The 23,081-nt window shown below is 46.7% G+C and overlaps 1 protein-coding gene across 1 annotated transcript in view; it reads left to right on the top strand.

The window, feature by feature from the left end:
• Positions 1 to 2: 2 nt before the first annotated feature.
• KIAA1549 (KIAA1549 ortholog) overlaps positions 3 to 23,081 on the top strand; it is a gene marked incomplete at its 5' end in the record, with an annotated part of 130,572 nt that continues 107,493 nt past the window's right edge. The window contains one exon of the mRNA XM_015572666.1: positions 3 to 39. Coding sequence (XP_015428152.1) covers positions 3 to 39 — 37 coding nt within the window. The remainder of the gene's footprint in view (positions 40 to 23,081) is intronic.

The following is a 23,081-nucleotide window of genomic DNA, read 5'->3' on the forward strand; positions in this document are numbered from 1 at the left end:
TGGCTGCTGCGCTGGCCCGGCCGGCCTCGTGCGCCCCAGGTAAGCACCGCGGGGACCCTGCCTGCCTTGATTGTTGCTGTTTTCAAAATCCTGCCTTCCCCGCCCAGACTCTTTTATTCTCCACCGCTCCCTCGCCCTCCTGGCTGGAGATGCTCTTTCATTCTTCTCGGGCCCAGCCACGAAGGCGCGGAGGGAAGAAAGGGAGAGAGCCGGAGGATGGTGGCCAATCTTGCTAATGAGCTGCAAAGCTCTCCTGTTATCCTCGGAGTCCGAGGCGGGTCTGGTGGCTTCATCTCCCAACGTGCCTTTATTTTCTCTGCAAAATCCAGGCAGTGGAATTGTATGCATGCGTGGCCGTGGCAAGGTGGTATATGAAATGTTAAGGGGTACGTTATTGTCAGGCTGAAGGGGAACACTGGGGAGGGGTGTGTGCGCCTTAAGACGGTGTTGCATGACTCTGAGGAGTCTTGCGCCCCTCAGATACAGGGATTCCGGCGGTGTGGTGTCCCCCAGTGCACCAGGACACAAAGAACGTTCAAAGAATATCTCTTGGAAAGCGCCCCGGCCACGGGTCTTTCCAGGGAACTAGCGGTTGCTTTTACTTCTGCAAAGGCATTAGTACAATAGAGTGTGACAATATTGTGATTTCCGAGTGTCAGGGCATGAAAGCAGTCAGGGTTGTTTCTCTAATAGATGCAGTTTACTGACGGCTCATCAGGACGGAATTAAGAGGCATGATTTATGGAGAAGCGTGTGGGCGGGTTTTGTTGTTGAGGAAATGATTTAATTCGTATTGCTTCTCTGAAATGTTTATTTGTCCACCCTGAGCATACACACAGGATGGCCTGGAAACCATCTCTGAGCTGACAGGCTGTGAGCCCGTGGTTGTCCCCGGCGCACTCACACTTGACCACTTTGTGGGCAGAAAAGGAAAGGTGGGATGAGCAGCCCCGGGTGGGCATGGAGCAGGAACAGAAAGCCATGGAAGCGACGCCAAATCCTCCCTTCCCTGGGGGGGATGGCCAAAAGACTGCCAAGTGGCTTTGAAAGGAAACGGAACACATTTGAAGGTGTCCCCAGGACCTCACTGTTGGAACGATAACCGGCACCGTGTAGGCGATGGTCCAGTAGAAGCCCAGGAAGAGACTTCAGGGATCAGAGAAGGGAACCACTCCTTTGACTAAAGAGGAAACTGACATGAGAAGTGACTTGCTCAAGGTCACAGGCCAGTTTGTGCAGAGTCATCACCTGTCAGTCATCCTGCAGACTTGACCTCACACCTGAGGTCTCCACAGAGATTTCCCACAGCTGGGTGGAACCCTGCCTCAGAAGCCCACACCACAGCCCTGGTGACAAAATGGGTCTCTTCCCAGCAGTATACTGAGGGTGCGAACGACTTTGCCTAACGCAGCACCTCAGGTCTCAGTTCTGCTCCCTGCATGCTCCGCCCTGTGTGTCCATGTGTCCAGAGAGGACAGGAGACCCTGGGCTTTCTGGGAGAAGAGATGTTCATGAAGACTGCCCTTGTCTGTAGTCAACAAAGAAAGCCCATCTCATACTAACGGATTCATCAGCTGCGGGACAGGCCAACTAATAATTTCCATTTACTGAGCGCTGCCTGTGTGCCTGGTGCTGTATTTTATACACAAGACCCAATCCCCTTGTGGGATAGGCATCATCGTCCCCATTTTACAGATGAGGGAACTAAGGCTGCCGGCGTTTAGGTTAGTTTGACTCCAAACTCTATGCAGTTAACCTCCGTACAGCTTCCCCAGGCGAATGTGGCCAAATGGATATTTTGTAGATGTGGAGAACATAAGTAATTCTTTGATAAATCTGATGTCAGTAGCGGAGCTGTTTGTTCTGTCCCTCCGTAACTTTCTCTTCTTTAGAAGTCCATTCCTGTTTCCCCTCAACCCACAATACAAATACAGAGCCCTGGTTTATTGCACTTCACAGGTGCTGCATATATATATATTTTTTTACAAACTGAAGGCAAGACCCTCCACCAGCAAAAAGGTTAGGACTTGCCTTATTACGGTGGTCTGAAATCAACCAAAGCTGCAGTATCTCCTTGGTATGCCTGTGTTCAACCTGGAGACATGAAATGAATTCTCTGTCCACTCTAGAGCTGACATCACGGAAGCAGAGACTTCGTCCTTCCACTAATTTGTGCATTGGCCTCTGGTTGGCGCAGCTGCTTCCAGACTGGGTAATAGACTGGGAAGCAGCTGTCCTCAAGGACCCAATTGGAAACACAGAGCTGTGCGCAAGCAAGCGCAGGCCCCTGGCACAGACGGTTCACGGGCAAGATTGCCTTTCAGTTGTTTGGTCCTGGTCTCCCCTCTGGCTGTGAGTCCCGAGTGTTTTCACCATCAGAGTGGGGATGGAGGAGGCTTTGCTGAGCTCTGACATGGTGGTTCTCTTTCTGAAGAGTAAGCGATATTAGTCAGAAAATGGTGCGTCTTAATCCTGTTTTGGATTTCCTAGGTTAGACACTAGCCCCTTCCGTGGCTCTGAAAACTACCTCCCCCTCCAGGAGGTTTCTCTTTCCTTGTTAACTTTTGTTAAATGGAGTCCGCCCTCCAGTTGGTCTCCTAATTTCAGTCTCTATTTAAATTTCTACGTCTTATCGATTTCTGGTCTATTTCCATTTCATTCAGCATTTTGAGTGTTTAAACATTTATGAGTTTGGTCTTGACTGTTCACTGTTGTGGAGACAATTTGTAATACTTTGAACTTGCTTTTGAATATTGTGCTTTTAGGAGATCCTACGCCCACAACGTAAAAGAAAAGAATCGTGTCCATTTTTTCTTCGTATTGAGGGATGTCTTTCTCAAAATAGTTATTATGAAACTGATAACTTTGCAAATTACTTTGCAATTTAGAAATTACTAGAAGGTATAGAAAACATGTCCCCACACGCGTACAACCCACAGATAATACTGTAAATAGTTTTGCCTTTTCTTTGTTAACATTAAAAAAAGAAAATTGAATTATATGCACAATGTATTTACTTTTTTTTCACTCAACAATTGACTTAAGTATTTATTCACAATTTTCCATCCTAGTAATTACTTATTCATTTATTATTTCCAGCTTTTTTGGCTGTTATAAACAATGCTATGTTGAATAGCTATGTATGTAAGGCTTTGTCTATATTTCTTTGTGTGGGTTTTTTTTTTTTAAGTCTACATTTCTAGAAGGGAAATTAGGATGTAACATAAATCTAAGGCCCACCAGGCTGGCTCTTTGCATGTTTTGGTCAGTGTCGTGAGTGCCTTATAGGTGCTCAGTAAGTGGCTGTTGAATGAACAACAATTTTATATGAGCTGAAATAAAGCCTGGCAGTTTATTTGGTAGCCTGATTCACATCATCACTAGGATTGAATATTATTTTAAAAATCCATGTTAAATACATTTGTAATACATTGTTTTAATTTCTTATTACTATGAATTGAATATTTTTCGTTTATTTTGTACTTGTATTCCATTAATTTTCTCTGTGTTTTTGCTCAGAGAATTACATATTTAAATATGTAATTACATATTTAGTTATTGTGGAATTACATATTTATTTTTAAAATATATTTTGATTTCAGAGAGGAAGGGAAAGGGAGAGAGAGATAGAATCATTGATTGCTGCCTCCTGCATGCCCCCTACTGGGTATTGAGCCCACAACCTGGGCATGTGCCCTTGACTGGAATTGAACCCCGGACTCTTCAGTCCGCAGGCCAGCGCTCTATCCACTGAGCCAAACCGGCTAGGGCCATATTTATTTTTATTTATTTACTTATTTTTTGGTTAATCCTCACCCAAGGATATCATGACATTCAAGAGAAAGAAACTGAAAGAAGATCTAAACTGTGTGGGGCCCCAAAGGCTGTGCTACCTTATCTACCATGTTGCTACAGGTAAGTGAGAGCAGTTAGGTGACCTGTCTGGGGTCTGAACTATGGAGCTGCCAAATCATCTCTCTGACCCTTCACTGGAAAGACAGAGAGAAACATCGATGTGAGAGAAACACATTGACTGGTTGCCTCCTGCATGAGCTCCAACCAGGACTCGGGCCTGCAACCAAGGTACGTGCCTTTGACTGGAATTGAACCCTGTACCCTTTGGTCCACAGGCCGAAGCTCTAGCCACTGAGCCAAACCAGTTAGAGCTGGAATTACATTTTTTTTAAAAAAAAATATATTCCATTGATCTTCCACAGAGAGTAGGGGAGAGGGACAGAGAGCCAGAAACATTGATGAGAGAGAAACATTGATCAGCCACCCCCTGCATGCCCCCCACTGGGGACGCCCGCAACCAAGGTACATGCCCTTGACCGGAACCGAACCTGGGACCCTTGAGTCTGCAGGCCGACACTCCATCCGCTGAGCCAAACTGGTCAGGGCTGGAATTGCATTTTTAAACCTTTCTAAATATGGATAGCAACCATTTTTTCTCCTGTGTGTTAAGCTTCCCTTTCTAATGGAGTTTTACAAATTTTTTATATAATTTTGAAATTCAGAAGTTTTTGGTTCTTTTGATTAGCAAAATTGGCCATGTTGCTTTTCTTTTTGTATCTTTTCCATTTCATTTATACTTATGGCAGGTTAAATTTTTATCTTATTTGATGTACTATTTTATTAGCCATTTTGAGGCGAATATTTGTAATTACGGTCCCAGTGCATGAATTCATGCACCTTGAAAGGAACTGTGGGCGGCGATGCTGCGGTGGGCACAGGGGTGGGTCTTGGCCCATCCTTGTGCCCCCGCCCAGCCCCTTCCACCAGGTCTCCTCTTGGCCAGCAGCCCCACTCCCACCACCACCGCTGCTCCCATGCGCTGACAGCGCTGGTCTCGCTTGCACGGAGAGGTTGGGGCTAGCACCAGCAGTGGCTACAAGCAGCAGCTGCTGCCCCAATCGTCCCTCAGGAGCAGGGGGAGGTAAAGAAGCCCTCAGGGGCGATCGATCGGGGCCAGCAGCTGATGTCGCTGAGCGATTGGGACCAGTGCGGGGCGCTGGCAGTGGGTGTGAGAGGTGGGGCTGGTGCCTGCAGCAGGTGCAAGCACCGGGTGGGACTGCGGCACACGGGAGCAAAGAATTTTCAGTAACCACCAGAGGTTCGTCTGGATGACAGTGACCGACGCCCCTCCTTGGTCTTGGTGCCCCCTGCACACTTGCTCCACCATCCCGCCGTGGCTGACCCCCACCGTGTTCCGTGCTCTGCTGCCGATGCCCGTCATATTCTGCGTGCGCCCCCTGGTGGTTAGTGCACGTCATAGCAACTGGTTGTTTGGTTTTTCTGCCATTCCGTCTATTTGCATATTAGGGTTTTATATATATATAGATACTTCTTGAGTGGTTTAGTATCCTATAAATAAAGACTAAGATAAATGTTTCAAAAGTGTGATCCCTCCACCTTCTGCATCAACAACATGAGGATGGGGGGGTTGCTTGTTAAGAATTTAGATCTCTGGGGCTCACCCTTGACCCACATTAGAATTTTTGGTGGGAGTGCCTGGGAATCTTCATTTTTAACAAGTTCACAGCTGATTTTAAGGCACTTTAAACTTTGGAACTACTGATCCAGAGACTATAAAATCCAGTAACTGAAAATTTCATAGCCTTTTGGAGGTATGGACACTTCATATGTTGCAATTGTCTTTCTCCTGTGAGAACAGTTGATTTAAGATTGTGACATTGAGACAGTTTTTTTGGTTATATCTAGTTTGCTTGGTTTTCTCTGGGTTGTGAGTCAAAGGACATAGAGGACTTCATTTTAAATTCTCACGCCCGTTCCCTTGGGAACAGCTGTTTGCAGTCTTTGTCGGGAAAAACCTCACTTAATCCCGAAAACAGAAGCCAGCCGGGCTGTTGTTAAAAGTAGCCTGGGACCTGGGAGCCACAGGTTTTCTCCCAGTGCCCGGGGAGCTGGAGGCAGCTCGCTAATTACTGTAATTATATTCGCACTGGGTTGATTTTCCCAGATAGGAAGATGCTGCTCTGATGGGTCTAACTTGTTGCCAAGCTGTGGCCACCCACCTTTCATCTGCAGCTCAGTGACAGGATTTCTCCTTCACATACCCGGGCAGCACGATTTGTTGGAAAGCACATTGAACTGTGAGCTGGCAAACCTGCGCGTGCTCTTTTCTGCTGATAACTGGCTGATACCTGGCGTTGTGTCTGTGGACAAGCCACCTCGTCCGGGGTTTCTTCATCAGTGTAAGATGGGTCGCTTCGTTGACCTCTGAGTTCTCTTTCAGCTCTTCCATTTCAAGCCCACATGCTGACCACCTCAGAATATGCTTGTTACAGGTTGTAATTGTCCTGGAGTAATAGTCCGTTGAATGCTTGTGAGTGTTGCCATCTCCCTGTCCTATAGATGTTCTAGTCCAGGGACCTGCAGAAAGCAGTTTACTCTCCCCATTGCATTCAATCCTTCTTTTTCATAAACCCTCCTCTCCCATCCCCTCCTGCAGCCACACCCTCAGGACACCTACTTTGCTCTCAATCTTCCTCTTTGTCTCTCACCCCCACCCTATAGCCCCAGTCTTGCTTGGTAATGCTCTAGGTGTGCTACTGCTGTGGCATCTCACCTTGCTACTGAAAGTGTGAAACTGCGGCATCATCGCCATCTGGGAGCTCGTTAGAAATGCAGAATCTCAGGCCCCACTCCAGACCTTCAGAATCTGCATTGCATAAGGCCCTCAGGTGATAGCTCTCTCTTTCTCTGAGTTTGAGAAGCACTGGGCTAAGAGGTAATGCCTCCTGTTCCAACCTTCTGGGAGTGAGTGGTGTTGGCTCACTGGGGCCTGAGTCAGCCCAGACTGCTCTGGACTCAGTCCAGATCTTCAGGGACCTTGAAATACACCTGCCTTTGGGATTGACTGAATCTATGTGAATAGTGTACAAGAGCCCTATTGACCAGGCAACTTCAGAACAAAATGGTTTGGGGGAGAGAAGATGGCGACTGGCAAGAAGGTGGGAGTGGGGGGTGGGGAGAATGTGTGAGAATAAGGGAGCGATAGAGGAGTGTGTGGATGTGGTGTGTGTGTGTGCGCGCTCTAGGGACAGTTAGATCCTGCAGAACAAAATGGTTTTCTAGACCTGCCCTGATTCATAACCCTTTCATTCATTAGCATACTGAAATACTACCATACCAGTTGATAAATAGCTGCTATATGGCATCCCCATCTGCCTAAATTCCTTGGGTTTACATGCCTTCCCTCAGGATTTTTTCCTGATTCTTCTCCTAGGATGTCCACCCCGCCCCCCCTTCCCAAGATTCAGGAACTGAAGGGTTAATGGTCAGCTAGCAGGAACCTCAGGACTCTGCTTTAGAATTGCAACCCTTCCAGTTAGTCAGTGCACATGCCTACCTGTTGTATATGTTGTATATTGTATTGAGTATCACCAGTACCTTCTTCCTCCCTCCTTCTCTCCTTCCCTCCCTCCCTCCCTCCCTCCCCCAAATGAATAAAAACGTATCCTTCCTTCTTTCCTTCCATGTACCTCAGATCCAACACTTTAAAAAAAGTGTGTTAAATGGATGCATTTGGTGGTAGTTGAAGTCATAGAGCTGGAAGATCCTACTGAGGCAGTGCGTGTAGTTGGAAGAGAAGAAGGCTAAGGGCAGAGGCCCAGAAAACTAACATTCAGGACAGGGGAAGGGAAGGAGGAGCCCACAGAGGAGGCTGGCCTGGGAAAGCAGAGTCCTGAAAACCAGGGGAGGGAGGGTTTTCATATAGGTGGTTGTCACATCGTGTCCCATGCTGCTGCGTGGAACTGTTTCTGAGGATGGTGTGAGGGCCACTCGGTCAGAATCACCTGGGGTTCTTGTTAAAATCCTGCACTCATGGTCAGGCTCGACCTACTGAATTAGGGGATGCCGGAGGTTTTGTAGTTTCGAAATGTTCAATAAGCTCCTCAAATGATTCTCATGCCTGGTGAGGTTGTGTTTACCCCTGTCACTTAGGTGGCATGGGGTTGATGGAGGTTTTAGAAACAGGTTATAGATTTGATCATGTTTATAGGCTTCAAGGAAGAATCAGTAAAGATATAGTGAATAATTTAAGAAAGAGCAGAAGCAATGGAAGGATAATTCACCCACAGTGAGACGTTCATGTGGGCAGGCGGGCTGACCACAAGCAGGCCTGGGGAGAGACAGTATTGGGAGAAGGAAGTGGAGGGGGCTGGTGGAAGGTGGGGAGTGAAGTCTAAGGCGATGGGAGAAATTGCAGTGATGCCAGTGCACATGTGATGTGGTCTTGCCCTGCCGCATCTGGCATTCCAAGTGAGGCCAGGGAAAGGCAGGCCATTGGCTGAGTCGGGATTGGGAATCCCAGGCAGGTGTGGTGAAGAGCCAAGGGGAACAGAGGGATCTGGCGAGACATGGCCTGGATGCTGCAGTGTGGAGCCGAGCTGGATGAGGGAGGACCAGAGGCAGTGGATGGGCAGTGAGGTGGGGTTGGCGGTGTTGGCATTTAAGGTTTCAGAATGGATCAACTCTGGGCTTGGTCTTGGTTAACGACCCAGGGCAGTGTAGCCGTGGGAGTCAGTTGCTGTAGTGAAATGTGGGTGAAAGCCTTTGGGTGACTAATCTGTGGATGTTGGATTTGTCACGAGTGAGGTAGAAAGGACTGTGAGTGGGACTCCAAATCCTCAGCGAATGAAGGGAAGTGACCCAGTGACTTCTCATGTAGGGGAAGAAATAGCTCTTCGCTCTGTCCACTTTCCTCTACCATCCCCACTGCCCCACCCTCGTTCCAGACCCCACCAACGTTCCTCCAGTTACTGACACGGCCTCCACTTCTGCTCTGGCTCCATCCACTTCATCCTCCACCTTTAGCTGGAGGATCCTTCTAGAAACACATCTGCTCACGTCACTTCCTTCTCGCTTAAACATCTGTGCCGTCTGCCCCATGGTTTTCATTGTGCTCCCGTCTGAGTCCACAGCCTGTGTGTGCCCTCAGGTACTAGGTTTATGGGGCGCGCTGGGAGTGGGGATCCGAGGTAGGGGCTTGTGAGAAAATGCCCACAGTGGGTACAGTCTATTCAAAATGTTGGTGCTGAGAGGGACCGACAGAGAGGGGAAGCGATGTGATTTGAAGACTGAGTTCTGCCCTCCTGTGATCCAGGGCCAGCAGCAGAGGCAGACCTCCCTTTTCCACGCAGGGTGTAATTTACTGGGGCCGAGCAGCATCTGTCAGAGGGCCAGCTTTTGCTTTGGGAGGTGCCGTGTTTGTTCCAGCAGTGAAATAAGGCAGTGAGTTAGGGGGTGGTAAAGGGGTGGGTAAGTAGGGCTACCTGTGAGGTGAGGCAGTAGAGAGGAATAAACCAGTATGGGGTGGGATGGATATTCGAAGAGACGGATATTGCTGGAGAGGGAAGCAGTCAGGGTAGGGGTGACCTCTCTCAGGGATTTGGAGGGGATGGCACCAGGGATTCCTTTCTTTTTTTAAAAAAAGATATTTTTATTGATTTCAGAGAGGAAGGGAGAGGGAGAGATAGAAATATCAGTGATGAGAGAGAATCATTGATTGGCTGCCTCCTGCACGCCCCACACTGGAGATTGAGCCCAAAACCTGGGCATGTGCCCTGACCAGGAATCAAACCGTGACCTCCTGGTTCATAGGTTGACGGTTATCCACTGAGCCACACCGACCAGGCAGGGATTCCTTTTAGAGAGGAGCAAGACCGAAGGAGGAATAGGAGACCAGACCTGGAGACAGGCTTGGAGGAGCGGGTGACTTCAGGCGGGTGGAGAGCCGTGGAGGAGACCATCTTCTGAGAGGAGGGCGAGTGTGAGGTGGAATTGGGAGCTTGAGAAAATACAGCTGGTTTCCAGAGGAAATTGAGAAGGGGCGACTGAAGTGGCAGGGCCTGGCCGAAGTTGGGAGGCCTGACTCTGCCTGACTCTGCTCGCCTCTCCGGCAGCCCTGGGTGGTCCCAGCCATGGGCAGAACATGAACAGGTGACAGTGGTCCTGGGCTCCGCTGGGATGGGTGTGTCTAGGCAGACGGTCAGGAGGTCAGGCTCCTCCAGGTGTTGGGCAGGCTGTTCACCTTTGGGGAGTCGCTTGAAAACTCTCCTTGCTTCTTCCCTTGCTCCCTGGCCTCCTGTTTGGGCTGTGGAAGGACCCCCATCTCCACTCTTTTGGGTGTTAGGACTCACTGTGGAGCCAGACAGCCTGCAGGGCTGCTTTAAAACACTGGGCAAATACTCCTGGGAAGCTCACAAAGGGGGAAGCCTCAAGCATACGAAACACACCATCTTCTGAAGCCAGCTTCTAGGGGACTTGGGTGAAGCCCAGGAGACAGGTGTGAACTGGTGGGACGTCGCTAGGCCTTTGCTGCTGTGGGTGAGGCCTGAGGACCACACTGCGCTTGTTACAAAGGCGGACTCTCGGGTCCCACCCCAGAATCTTCCTTTTAAGGGCATCTTCCCGTGATTTGTGTGTGCACTAAGGGTAGGGGAGCTCTAGCCAAACGGCAGTGTCTCATTGAGGTTGGGTGCATGTCAAAGATTTTTGGTTGTTACCTCATTGGTGGGGAGAAAAATTCCGCCCAGATTTCAAGTTGATTGGGAAATGGAGCTGCTGCAGCAGGCTCAGAGCTGAGCTGGTGTCTGGCTGGATGTGCAGCCTAAGCGCCCTTGGTCCAGTCCTTGGTTTCCCTGCCCTGATCTCAGCAGGAGTCGGGGTGGGTGACTGCCAAGGATTTCAGGAGCCTCTGCAGAGAGCTGATGCCAGCAGGTGTACAAACTGACGTGTGTGTGTGTGTGTGTGTGTGTGTGTGTGTGTGTGTGACGGGGGTGAGGGTGGGGGTGAAGCAACCCAAGCATCTGTCAGCGGATGCATGGATGCACAAAATGTGCTGTATGCACTCAATGGTATTATTATTCCTTCTTAGAAAAGAAGGGCATTTTGACACATGCTACAACATGGCATTGTGCTAAGTGAGGTAAGCCAGTCACTAAAAGACACTGACTATGCGATTCCACTTATATGAGGTGCCTAGAGGCGCCAAAGTCAGGGAGACAGAAAGCAGGATGGTGGTTGCAGGGGCTGAGGGGAGGCGGGAATGGGAGTTAGTGCTTAATGGGTACAGAGCTTCAGTTTTGCAAGATGAGAAGACTTGGTTGCACAACAATGTGAAAATACTTAATACTACTTAGAAATGGTTAATATGGTAAATTTATGCTTATGTGGGTTTTTTAAAAACCACAATTATTGAAAAACAACAACCTAAAGTGAGGCTGAGTGGGTAGCAGTTGGTTGGTTAGCAGGAGCCAACATCAGTCAGAGCCAGGGGCCTCAGTGGTCTGGGGACAGGCCAGGAGCACACGACAGACAGGCTGGGGTGGAAGGACGACAGGCACAGGGCACACTGGGTGGGAGTGGTGGTGGCGGGTTGCGGGGAGCAAGTCAAAGGCTTGCTAAGACAGAGCTGCTTGACTCGGTGGCACCAACAAGGATCTCCAGGTCTCTCTGCCTTAGGACTGCCTCACCTCTCACCTGACCTCCCCACTCTCCTCTCCCCCTCCCCATCCTTGCGTTGTTAGGTGTTTTTCCCTGGACAGTCATTTGACGGAGGATGGGATCGGGGACAGGGTTGAGGAAAGGCATTCTTGGAAGGGATTGGAATTTTCAACCTGGGCCTTACTTAATACAGTCTCAGGAATTTAAAAAATCAAATTCTTCTTCCTAGCCCTTAGACTTTGGCTTTTAAATATTTTTATGTATTTTCAGGATAACAATAGCTTTACTGGTTTTTTCCCTGATTATAAAAGTGATATGTGTTCATTGCAATAATTTGTACTTACTGTTCCCTCAGCCCAGAACATTCTTATCTCAGATACTATCTACATGGTTTACTGCGCCCCTTCCTTCAGGTTCTGCTCAAATCTCACATACTCAGGGAGGCCTTCCTACCCGTGTTTTTTAAACAACAACCTCCTCCGCAATTCCTTGCTCCTGACTCTGCTTTATTTTTTCTCCACGGCACCGATCACCATCTTATATATATGTGCCTGCTTCTTCTCTGCCTCCCTCCACCAGGGTAGAATTTATCTGTTTTGTTCTGTGTTTGTTCATTTGTCCAGCAGATCTTTCTTGAATGCCTGCTCTGGGGGCAATGTCTGCCCTGTGCCGGGCCTCTCAGGAGGCGTCAGTGACAAAGTTAATTACATAATGTGTTTCTAGATGATAAGTGCTGTGAATCAGTGGAACAGACAAAGGACTTGGGAGTGAGGAGCTGGAGTTTTAATCGGGGTGGTGCGGGAGGACTCCTTGACCAGGTGACTGTATTAATTTGCTGGGGCTGCCGTAGCAAAGTGCCACAAACTGAATGGCTTCAACAAGAGAAGTTTATTGTCGTGTAGTCCTGGAGGCTAGGAGTTCCAGATCAAGGTCAAGGGGCCCTGTTCCCCCTGAAGGTGCTAGGGAAGGGACTAGCCAGCGTGGGCAAACCAGACCCGCCAATTCCTGCGCTCCGGTCCAGTTTAAGAACCCATTGTGGCCCTCGAGTCAAAAAGTTTGCTCACCCCTGGACTAGCCCTTGCCTCTTTTTATAAGCTCGGATTGAGTAGGGTCCACTCTCCTCCAGTGAGACCTCACCTAAACTCCTTACATCCGCACCGATCCTGTTTCCAAACGAGGTCACATTCTGAGGTACTTGGGTTAGGACTTCAGTTTAGGGATTTGGGTGTGGGGACATGGTTTAACCCGTAACAGTGACGTTTAATCTAAAATTTGAGGGAGGCAAAGGGACAAGCCATGCAGGGTTTGGGGGGACAGTGTTCCCAGCAGATGAAGTTGCCAGTGTAGAGGCAGAAGTGTGCCTGGTGTTGGGGGGTGGGGAGGGGCCAGTGTGCCCAAGACAGAGAGGGAGCGGGTAGAGGAGTGGGGGGCAACAGGAGCTGAGGTGTGAGAGGAAGTGGGTGCTGGGGTGGAGTGTCAGAGGCCCCCAGGACTTTGGCATTGTTCCAGGCAAGGTGGGAAGCAGTTGCAGGGTTTAGAGCAGAGGAGTGACGTGATGAGGCTTGAAATGTAAAATGTTTTGCACATTAAATGAATTCAGAGGGTGCGAAAAGACGTAAGGGAGAAAGTGAAAACCCCGCCACTCGGAGATAAACACTGTGCCATTTTGGTGTTTCTCCTTTCAGACCTTCCCCCCTACGCATATAAGCACACACACACGCAAACTAACGGTCTCATACTCCACATGTTTGCTGACGTGCTTTTTTTCACTTCACACTTTATCATAGAATCTTTGCATTGCCAGGAAGAACAGCCGCTTCATGGTTTTATTCGATGCTGTGGATGCTCCCTGCTTTATTGAACCAGTTGCCTGCTGATGGAGAATTATATTGTCTTCAACTTTTGCTGTGGTAAAAACACTGCTTTGAGGATCTTTGTACATATATCTCTACGCACCTTTCTAATTATTTCCTCACGATACCTTCCCAGAAATAGAATTGCTGGACTAGGCAGTATTCATGTATTCGATTTTGATATTTATTGCCAAATTGCTCTCTAGAAAATCTGAAGCAATTGACATTCTCTCTAGTAATGAATTAGTGCCATTTGCTTCTATCCTCCACGAGACAGGCTGTTACCAATCTTTATTATCTTTCCAAACTCATGGGTAAAAACATACCTCCTTTAAAGTTGCATTTCTTGGATTGTCCATTGGCATCGGGGTACTCTTTGCATTCCTTTCTCTGGTTCTCTCCAGAAATCTCAGGGCTGACCTGGAAATAATTATCCAACAGTTACAGAGTGCTAGTCACGTGCCAGACATCGTGCTAGGCACAGGGTATCTTGTTTAATCTATACGACAACTCTACTAGGTAAGCACTGTTATTACCCCCATTTTACAGATGAGGAAGATGAAGAGTAGAGAGGTTCACTGACTTGCTTAAGGTCACACACTAATAGGTGCCCCTGTAACCCTGGGGGCTGGGGATGTGCATCCCCCAGCCAGGGTTTCCTTTGCTGTGGGTCCATGTGTAAGGATGACTATGGCCCTGGCTAGTTTGGCTCAGTGGTTAAGCATTGGCCCGAGGACTGAAGGGCTCCGGATTCAGTGCTGACGAAGGGCTTGTACCTCGGTTGTAGGCTCCATTCCTGGCCCTGTTCAGGGTGTGTGTGGGAGGCAACCAGTTGATGTATCTCTCTCACATCCATGTTTCTCGCTCTCTCTTTCTTCCTCTCCCTTCCACTCTCTCTAAAAGTCAATGGAAAAATGTCCTCGGGTGAGGATTAACAACAACAACAAGAATGACTCCATGACCCCGCTGGTGTGGCTCAGTGGTTGAGTGTCAATCCTTGAACCAAGATGTCACTGGTTTGATTCCCAGTCAGGCACATACCTGGGTTGCTGCCTCGATCTCTAGTAGGGGGTGTGCAGGAGACAGCCAATTGATGTTTCTCTCTCATTACTTATTTTTTATTTTTTTTTAAAGAATGACTCTATGGCCCTGGCCTGGTAGCTCAGTTGGTTAGAGTGTCGTCCCCATATGCCAAGATTGCAGGTCCAAGGTTGTGGGTTCGATCCCCAGTCAGGGCACATACAAGAGTCAGCCAGTGAATGCATAAATAAGTGGAACAACAAAATCGATGTTTCTCTCTCTCTCTCTCTTTCTCTCTCCCTCTCTCCCTCTCCCTCTCTCTCTCTCTCTCTCTCTCTTTCTTCCTCTCCCTCCTTAAAATTAAATAAAAAGATGATGTATTGTAGAATTATATACCTGAAACCTGCATAATTTCATTAACCAATGTTACCCCAATAAATCCAATAAAAAATAAACTAAAAAAAAAGAACAACTCCATGATCTCTACCATTGAAGTGCTCACTCACAGTCTTTGCTTGGCTTGAGTGAATCCTCTGGACAGAGAGCCACAGTCTCTGTGGGCCCTGGCCAGCGCCTGGCTTGTGTCAGAAGTCTTGGCTATGAAGGCACATGCAGGACCCGGCACACAGAAGGTGCTCATCAAATACTGCTTAAGAGAAATGAAAGAAGCAGGCTTTTGAAAGCTAAAGTATTTTTTAAAAAATATATTTTTATTGATTTCAGAGAGGAAGGGAGAGGGAGAGAGAGATAGAAAACAACAGTGATGAGAGAGAATCATTGATCAGCTGCCTCCTGCATGCCCCACACTGGGGAATCCAGCTCGCAACCCAGGCATGTGCCCTGACCGGGAATTGAGCTGTGACCTCTTGGTTCATAGGTCAACACTCAGCCACCAAGCCACGCTGGCCGGGCTGAAAGCTAAAGTATTGCATGACGATGCCATTTTGTTTTATTTCAGCAGACGAAAAATTAAAATGTTAAAAATAAAAAATTTCAGGGAGTTAAAATTCATCTTATGGACCCCCATTCCATATCCTCCAGCAAGAGGGTAATAATTTTCTTTATACCAAGTTTTCTCTCTTGTCATGTCCTGGATCATATCCCTGTGGTTTTGATAATATTTCTACTTTGTTTTGACTGTATTATTTTCTTGTGGTTTGTTCAACAGCAGAGTATGTGGTTGTAATACATCCTTTTTGTTAATAAATTGGTGTATTCCACTGGTTTGAAATCAATTTCTCATTGACTTGGAAATTTTGGTGGGAGGAAGTTGATGCCTTAAAATAAGTACCTTGTTCAAAACCCAACCTGTGCTCCAAGCTGTCCTACTTCCATTGTTTTATATGCCCCTTGAGCCTTTTCGCTCTTCATAAAACACAGTGTATTAACGCCTTGAGTTCTTGCCTGGATTGTCTAAATAATTTCCAGAAATCTTAGACCTGAAACTGTTCTAGTTTTTTCATCACCATTTATATTGATTTTATTCACTGACAACCTTCAAGTTCCCTTCCTTCCAAGTTCAGCTCCCCATGACAGAACATGTACTATAGAATGTGTATTTTATCTATCAGGATAAACTAGTTGTGCTTCAGAAACAACCCCCAAATCTCAGTGGATTTCAATGGTGACTTTTGACTCCACCATCCTGATCTTTCCCTTTAGCTCCTTCCTGCACCTTTTGAATTTTGTCTGGTTCTGGAACTTTTGCTTACCAGATCCTATGTTTTCTCCTTCCTTCTTTGTCTTTTGTTTTCCAATGTCAGAATGAATGCCTGCAGGTAGTCCAGTTGTATGGAGGCCCCACTCATTCATACATGGGAGGTCCCATGCCTGCATTATTCACCTAACATTCTGTGAGCATTCACTGCCATGTGCTGAACGCCATGCTAGCTGTTGGGATACTGAGATAACTATGATCTTTTAAAAATGTATATACATACATATATATAATATACTTGACTTTTCATAAAATGGGGTCATGCTGTCTATATAATTTTGCACTCTGCAACTTTCATTTTCTGGCAAACATTTCCATGCTATAATATTTTTGATGGATGCATAGTATTCTGTTGCAGAGCAGCATTGGTCATCTTTATTGGTATTCATTGTTGCCATTGTATACAATGCTGTGATGAGCCTCTTTGTACCTAGATCTTTGAGTTTCTGGATATTTCCTTTAGGATCCATTTATAGAACGAGAATCGCTGGATCAAAAAGGATAGACTTTAAAAGAAAAGAACCCTGTGTGTGTGAACCAGAATAACTTTTTCAAAATATGCCCTCTGTGCTGGGCTTTTAGAAATAGATTTATAGTTTGTGTGGGTCAGTAATTCTCTAGAAAGAGAGAACCTGGCAGGACTGTTGTTCTCTAGCTGGGATGTTGTTGTCTGGTTCTGTTTTGTTTAATCTCATTGTGAACAGGTGTTCACCCACAAAGGGGTCACTACTCGAGGCACCTTGAAAGATCCCAAGCCCGGCAGTCAGAGAGGGCTTTGGCATTGGGCATCTTGGCCACACCAGGTATGTGAACAGGTCAGCACTGCTGTTTCCTGGGGACTGATGATATGATCTGGGGGTGAAAAGATGGAGGAATACAGGGCTCCACATCTGTTATCACCCAGTCCAAGCTGTCTTTCCTTTGTTAAGCACTTTTCCTTGACTCTCCTTTGTGCCACAGTTGTATTCATTATCTCTATTCTGACTGTTTCTATCATGTATTACAGTGATTGTTCGATCGATTGATTGATTGGTTATTGTGGTTAATATACCTAACACAAGATTTACCCTTTAACCTCACCCAAGGACACTTTTTCCATTGATTTTTAGAGAGAATGGGAGAGAGAGGGAAAGACAAAGAGAAACATCAGTGTGAGAGAAACACATTGATCAGTTGCCTCCTGCACGAGCCTGACCAGGGCCCGGGCTGGGAAGGAGCCTGCAACCAAGGTATATGCCCTTGACTGGAATCAAACCTGGGACCCTTTGATCTACAGGCCAACGCTCTATCCACTGAGTCAAACCGGCCAGGGCTAACCATTTTTAAGTGTACAGTTCAGTGATATTAAGTACGTTCACATTGTTGTGTAGGCATCACCCCTGGCTAGCTCCAGGACTTACCATCTCATATGGAAACTCTTACAATGACTTGCTTTTAATTGCTTTTACTACCAGATTGTGAGCACCTCAAGGTCAGGAACATTGTGTCCAGATCCCAGAAATTTGGTGCTGCCTCCGGCACATAGTAGGAGTGTTTGAATGAAGAGGTGGCAGAACCACCCGAGGATACTTCAGAGGAGGGCCGTGTGTGGTGACAATCGAGTCCTGGCTGTACTGTGTGGGGATCTTTTCTGCCGCTCTTTGTGGCACCATTAGCCTCTTGGGCATCATGGCTCCAATACCCCATGACTGCTGTGACTGAATTAAATTGCATGAATGCTCTCTGCATCATATTCTTTCAGCAGTTTCTATGACATTCACTGGCTCTTATTAGGAGCTGATTTTTATTATTGTTAATCTAAATTTTTATGATTACATCCTGTCTCCAATTTAGAGTATTAGTTCTTTGGCAGCATAAAGCATCTCACATTGTAATATTACTGCTGATGACTAATATACTACTTCATTGAAGCTAAGATGCCGCTGACAGTGTGATGGACCAGTTATTTTCTGTACCTCTGAGAAAGAGAAAACAGGAAGAATAAAAGCTGCCCCTTAACCCATGGCACACCCTTGGTTGTAAGGGCATGCTAATTTCAGATATCTTAGAATGTGAAAAAAAATGTCTTCGAACAAATATATCACAGTAGATAAGAAATCAATGCTTGATCAGGTTATTTTGTGTCATGTGCATATTTGTGTTATGTGGAAGGTAAATAAGAATATTTATAAACATTATAGGAAATGGCCTTAAAATTTCATATTATGAAAATCCTGAATTAAATTCCCGTAGCTTCTCGTCTTGGGACTGTGAATCCCATCATTTTTCCTTTTGAATTTAGCACTGTGTTCTTTCCTAAGGTGGCCTTCCTCATTTTATTTCACTCATGTTGCTTTCATATTTTTGTTTTTCACCAGATATTTCAGTTTATTTGTTGTTGTGTGTTTTTTTTGTGTGTGTGTGTGTTTTTTTTTGGCGCAGGGGGAGGGAGAGGGCAGTTTTTCATGTGGGAAGGGTGATCCTTGTTTTAAAGGCCTCACCTCATGGAACCTTCTAGAACATTTCCTTAGGATCCAAACATCTCAAGATTATCACAAAGTGACAGAAGTGATGAGAGCAAGAGTTAATGTCTCTAATGCCAAGTGCAAATTCCCATAGTGAAAATACATTTTTAGACTAGAGTATAAATATTTTGTAAAAGTGGCCAATTAGGTGATTATTATAGCAGCCGGTTAGAGCTTCAGGCCCCGGGAATTCACACCAGCAATTTACAGTTCCTCTTGCTTAGCTGTGAGTGACCTTCATGAACATTGCTCGACCGATGGAGTCCTTCATTTATTCCTGGGAGCTACATTTCTCTGACTTTACTAGCTGAGAAGAGCAGGACCAAGAAAGCATGTTTGTTTTTATTTTCCACTTAAGCTTCCTGATGATTAAAATGCTCACTTGCCTGAGCTTGATTCCTCTTATGTGTAATCTTGTTTAGACCTGGAACCCCGAATTCTTACCTTTCTAGGCCATCTTATTAATCATTACACTAATAGTTGGCATTTTTTGAAAGCTGGCCATGTGCTAGTTCAGTGGCTCTTGACCTTGGGCACCTGAGATTCTCCTGGGACATTTTAAAATTCCAGCTATCCCCAGGCTCTCTGGGGGAAGCCAGGCATCGGTCGTCTGTCCAGCGCCCCAGGTGCTTCTGGTGTGCAGCCAAGGTTAGCCCTCTCCGTGCATTATCTCATTTAATCTAATGGCCCCGCGAGGCGTGTATTCTTGTCCTTGTTTTATAGACGGAAACACGGAGGACAGGATTGATTAACCCGACATAGTGGAGACGCCAACCCAGTTTGTCTGATTCCAGACACTGTGCTTTTAATACATATTAGTTATGCCTTGGAGCCAGACGGTTTGATGAAAACAAAGCAGTTGCATTCTGCAATATTTATAAAGGTAACTCTTTCACATCGATTCAGGAAACACTTTTAAAGTCCTGGCTATTGTGCAGACATCTATGTCGTGTTCTTTCCTCTTGTAGTTGGCTCATCATGCTGTATTGGCTTCCCACTGGCACAGGGGTATTTGCCCAATTGGCCTTTTATTAATAACTCAGACGGTTCCTGAATGATCCCAGTGACTTGTTAGGTTTTGGGTGCTTTCTTAAGATCTGTAGTTACTGGAAGTCAGGTGTTTTTGTGTGTGTGTGTGTGTGGAGGAAGCAGGTGTTACCATGGAACAAGTGGGTTTATAGCTTAAGCCAGTGCAGTTGTTCATCTGGGAGCTGTTTGCAGAACTGCAGAGATGGCCATAAGCAGTCCCCAGGGCCAGCCTGGCGAGTGCTCACCTGCCACAGAGGAACTGAGGAGAAGGGATGCCAACTGTGCATTCCAGGAAAGGCCTGGGAAGGAAAGGGAAGGGAAAAGAGAAGCTGGGCTGGGGCAGCCACGGGGGTGAGGAGAAAATATTACAGGGAAAGAAGGTCTCTGATGCTTGAAGGGGAGAGATGAAGATGTGGGAGGAGGGAAGGTCCAGGAAGCCTGCATTCCTTGATGCCACGTTTGGGATTCAGGATTCACAGTGAGGAAGGTGCGTGTGTGTGTAAAAGTGTGTGTGTGTGTGTGTGTGTGTGTGTGTGTGTGTGTGTGTGTGTGTGGAGTGGGGGAGGGAGGAGGGAAGGGGTGCACCTGACCTTGTGGATGAAGGAATGACGGAACTGTGGTGACAGCAGTGGGCTGAGCTGAGGGTTATGGGGGACCTCACGAGAGATGGTGCTGATCATTTTGGCAGAGTAGGAGAGATGGATGATCTGATGAGAGAGAGGGTGAAGGTTCAACCCCAGGGGAGAGCAGGAGTCGCTGAGCTGGTGGCTGGTCCCCTCTGCCTTCAGCCGGCCACAGGGGATGGTGAGGAGCCCCGCTGGGCGATCAAGTGGAGTGACTATTCTTGTGCTGTGCAGCCCTTAAATGTCTAGTCCCCTTTAAGTAGAGTTAAATATAATTCAGATTCCAGAGTGGTTTCCATTCAGGTTTTCAAAAATTCATCTCCTCCTCACACCAATTCAAGCTCACAGAGCATAGTCCCTTTTCCTGAAGACCAGGAAGGCTGGAAGGAAGGTTGTAGGCAGCCTTACCTTTTTTTGACAGCTGAGTTGAGTGACCTGCCTAGTTTGAGCATTTGGTGGATCTTTTAGATGTGTTTTAAGGGTTTTGCAAGTTTGATAGAAATTTAGTTTTTGAATTTTTATATATCTCTGTTTACCTACACTTTTACCAGTACTTGTAACTTAAAGTACAATGTAGGTACAGAAAAGCACTCTTAAGTGCCTTGCTGGATGAATTTGCAGAAACCGAATACAGCTGTGTAACACCACTGCGATCAATAAACAGGGCTACCTGCCCCTTCAGAAGCCTCCTGTGTCCCCTTCCACTCACAAGCCCCACCCCCTGGGGAATCCTTATCCCGATTTCAAGCTGAAATATTAAATTAGGGTGTGTAATCATGTCATGCACAAATCTGAACACAGTGGAGTCCACCAACTGTTAGCTTATGTTGCCGGGTAACTTTTTTGTGTGCAGATCTTAGAATCAGATGGGCGCAGCCATTGTCTTGAAAACGTGGCATTAATTAGGAGGGTTGTGGCTTGGCACAGTGTGTCGACTTCAGCTCTGTTCATTGCTCTCCTGAACTCACACACGCTGCCCCCATTCCTGTGGGGGGCTGGCTCGGATGTGTTTGCTCGCTCCGTGCGACATACCCGTAGGTCTTATAGGCAGTTCTGGAATCTGTCCCAGGTCCTGTGCCCCCCGGGCCTCTGCATTCATCCTAGGGAACACCCACGATCGTTGAGTAATCTGAGGTACTCTTAATGTCAGCAAAGGTTTCCTGGTACTCATCTTTCAAGCTTGAGCCTGCAGAATTGGTTTCATTGGCCTGCAGATGGATGGATGGATAGATAGATTTATTTATTTATGTTAAAAGGATTGCCCACATTAAAAATATTGCGAGATTTCACGTCCAAATGAGGATTTCGGGTTTCTCTTGGAATGCCTGAAGGCCCGCTTTCCTGGGCTGGGCATTTCCTATGTTAGTCTCTGCAGCCCCCTTTTCCCCGACTGTGTGCTCTTTGTTTTGTGAGGCTCACTCCTGGGCCGCTGCTCTGGTTAGCATCGGTAGAGGTGTGGTTAAGTGTCTTCTGAGGCCGCTATAGTGAGGCCTCAAATTTAAGAAAATTTGCAACGTTTTGTAAGTTTAACTCGGGGTTAAACAATTTATCTATTTCCCAGCAAATATATTGTCTAAATCATGGATCACGAGCTTCCAGCTGGAATCAGCAGGCATGGTATTGTATTTTGTTATTTAAACGTTTTTCATCCATCTAGCTTTCGGTGGATAGGTCATACTCTAGTTTACTAACGGAGTGTATGACCCCGTCCGTGTGGAGTGGGGTCCAGTGCACAGGGCTTGAGACCGGCAAACTGTGTGCAAATCCCTGGTCCACGTCTGACTAACAAGTGGCCTTTGCAGGTTCCTTAAGCTCTAGCTTCCATGTACTCATTTGCAAAATGGGGTTTTGGGGACATGAAATGACATTATGCCTGAAAAGTGTTAGTACAGAACTTGAGTATAGTGGGCAGACGATAAATATTAGTGGCCATTGATGTTAGTATGATTTTTGTTGTTTTCCACAGTAGTTCATTTTATTTACTGTTTAGTCTTTCAGAAGTGGGTCAACACAGGGACCACAATGGAATTCAATGGAATGAACAGTGATTCCATATTGATGGACTTAAACACAGTGAGATGGGTGTGGAAGGGGGCAGGTTTACATTTATTGCATCCCACTTGGTGTGAACACATTGATAAATAAAATTCAAGTGAAGAACCGCTGTGGCTTTCCTACACCAGGAGGCAGTGGAGCTGCTGGGGTGGCCGGGGTTGGTTACCTGTCCTCATCGGCCGCTCTCCCCATGCCACCCCGTGAACCGGTGCATGTCACTGGTTCTCAGCTGGGCAGTGTCACCTGTGGGGGCACTTGGGGTCATTGTCAGAACACAGGGGACATTATAAATAGTGGGTGGGGTCAGGAATTCCAGAGAATGGGGACCTCTAGATGGCCTGCCCAGAGGGCTGCTGTAAGGCCTTTATTATTATTATTTTTTTTTAAGTTCAAGTTCTGTTTTAGAATATCTTTGGTCTGTGAGAGACTCTCCTCCCTGCCCCTAAAAGGAGTAATTGTGTCATGACAGAGAGTGGTTCAACATTCCCACTGAGGATGCCCTGTGTTCCTGATTTGAATAGTGTCCGTAATCAAGAGTCTTTTTCTCTTAGAGGCCACTGATTCCTCTAGAGAAATCAACCAAGGCTTACATACAGCAGGAAAAAAAAACACTTTATTTAAAGAACACATTCTAACCCGCGTTTAAAGCAGAGAAGAAAAACCTCACTCAGTAAATGTAACAATGAATGTAATGTTATTTGGTTTCATATTCTTCTGTGAAACCAGTTGAGGAAAGGGAGAAGATGAGAGGTAGATAAGAGCCCAGGGACTGGGGAGAGGCTGGGAAATGATGGGGAGAGGTGGGGGA

The sequence above is a fragment of the Myotis davidii genome, unplaced genomic scaffold (genome assembly GCF_000327345.1).
Source record: "Myotis davidii unplaced genomic scaffold, ASM32734v1 scaffold329, whole genome shotgun sequence".
Taxonomy (NCBI): domain Eukaryota; kingdom Metazoa; phylum Chordata; class Mammalia; order Chiroptera; family Vespertilionidae; genus Myotis; species Myotis davidii.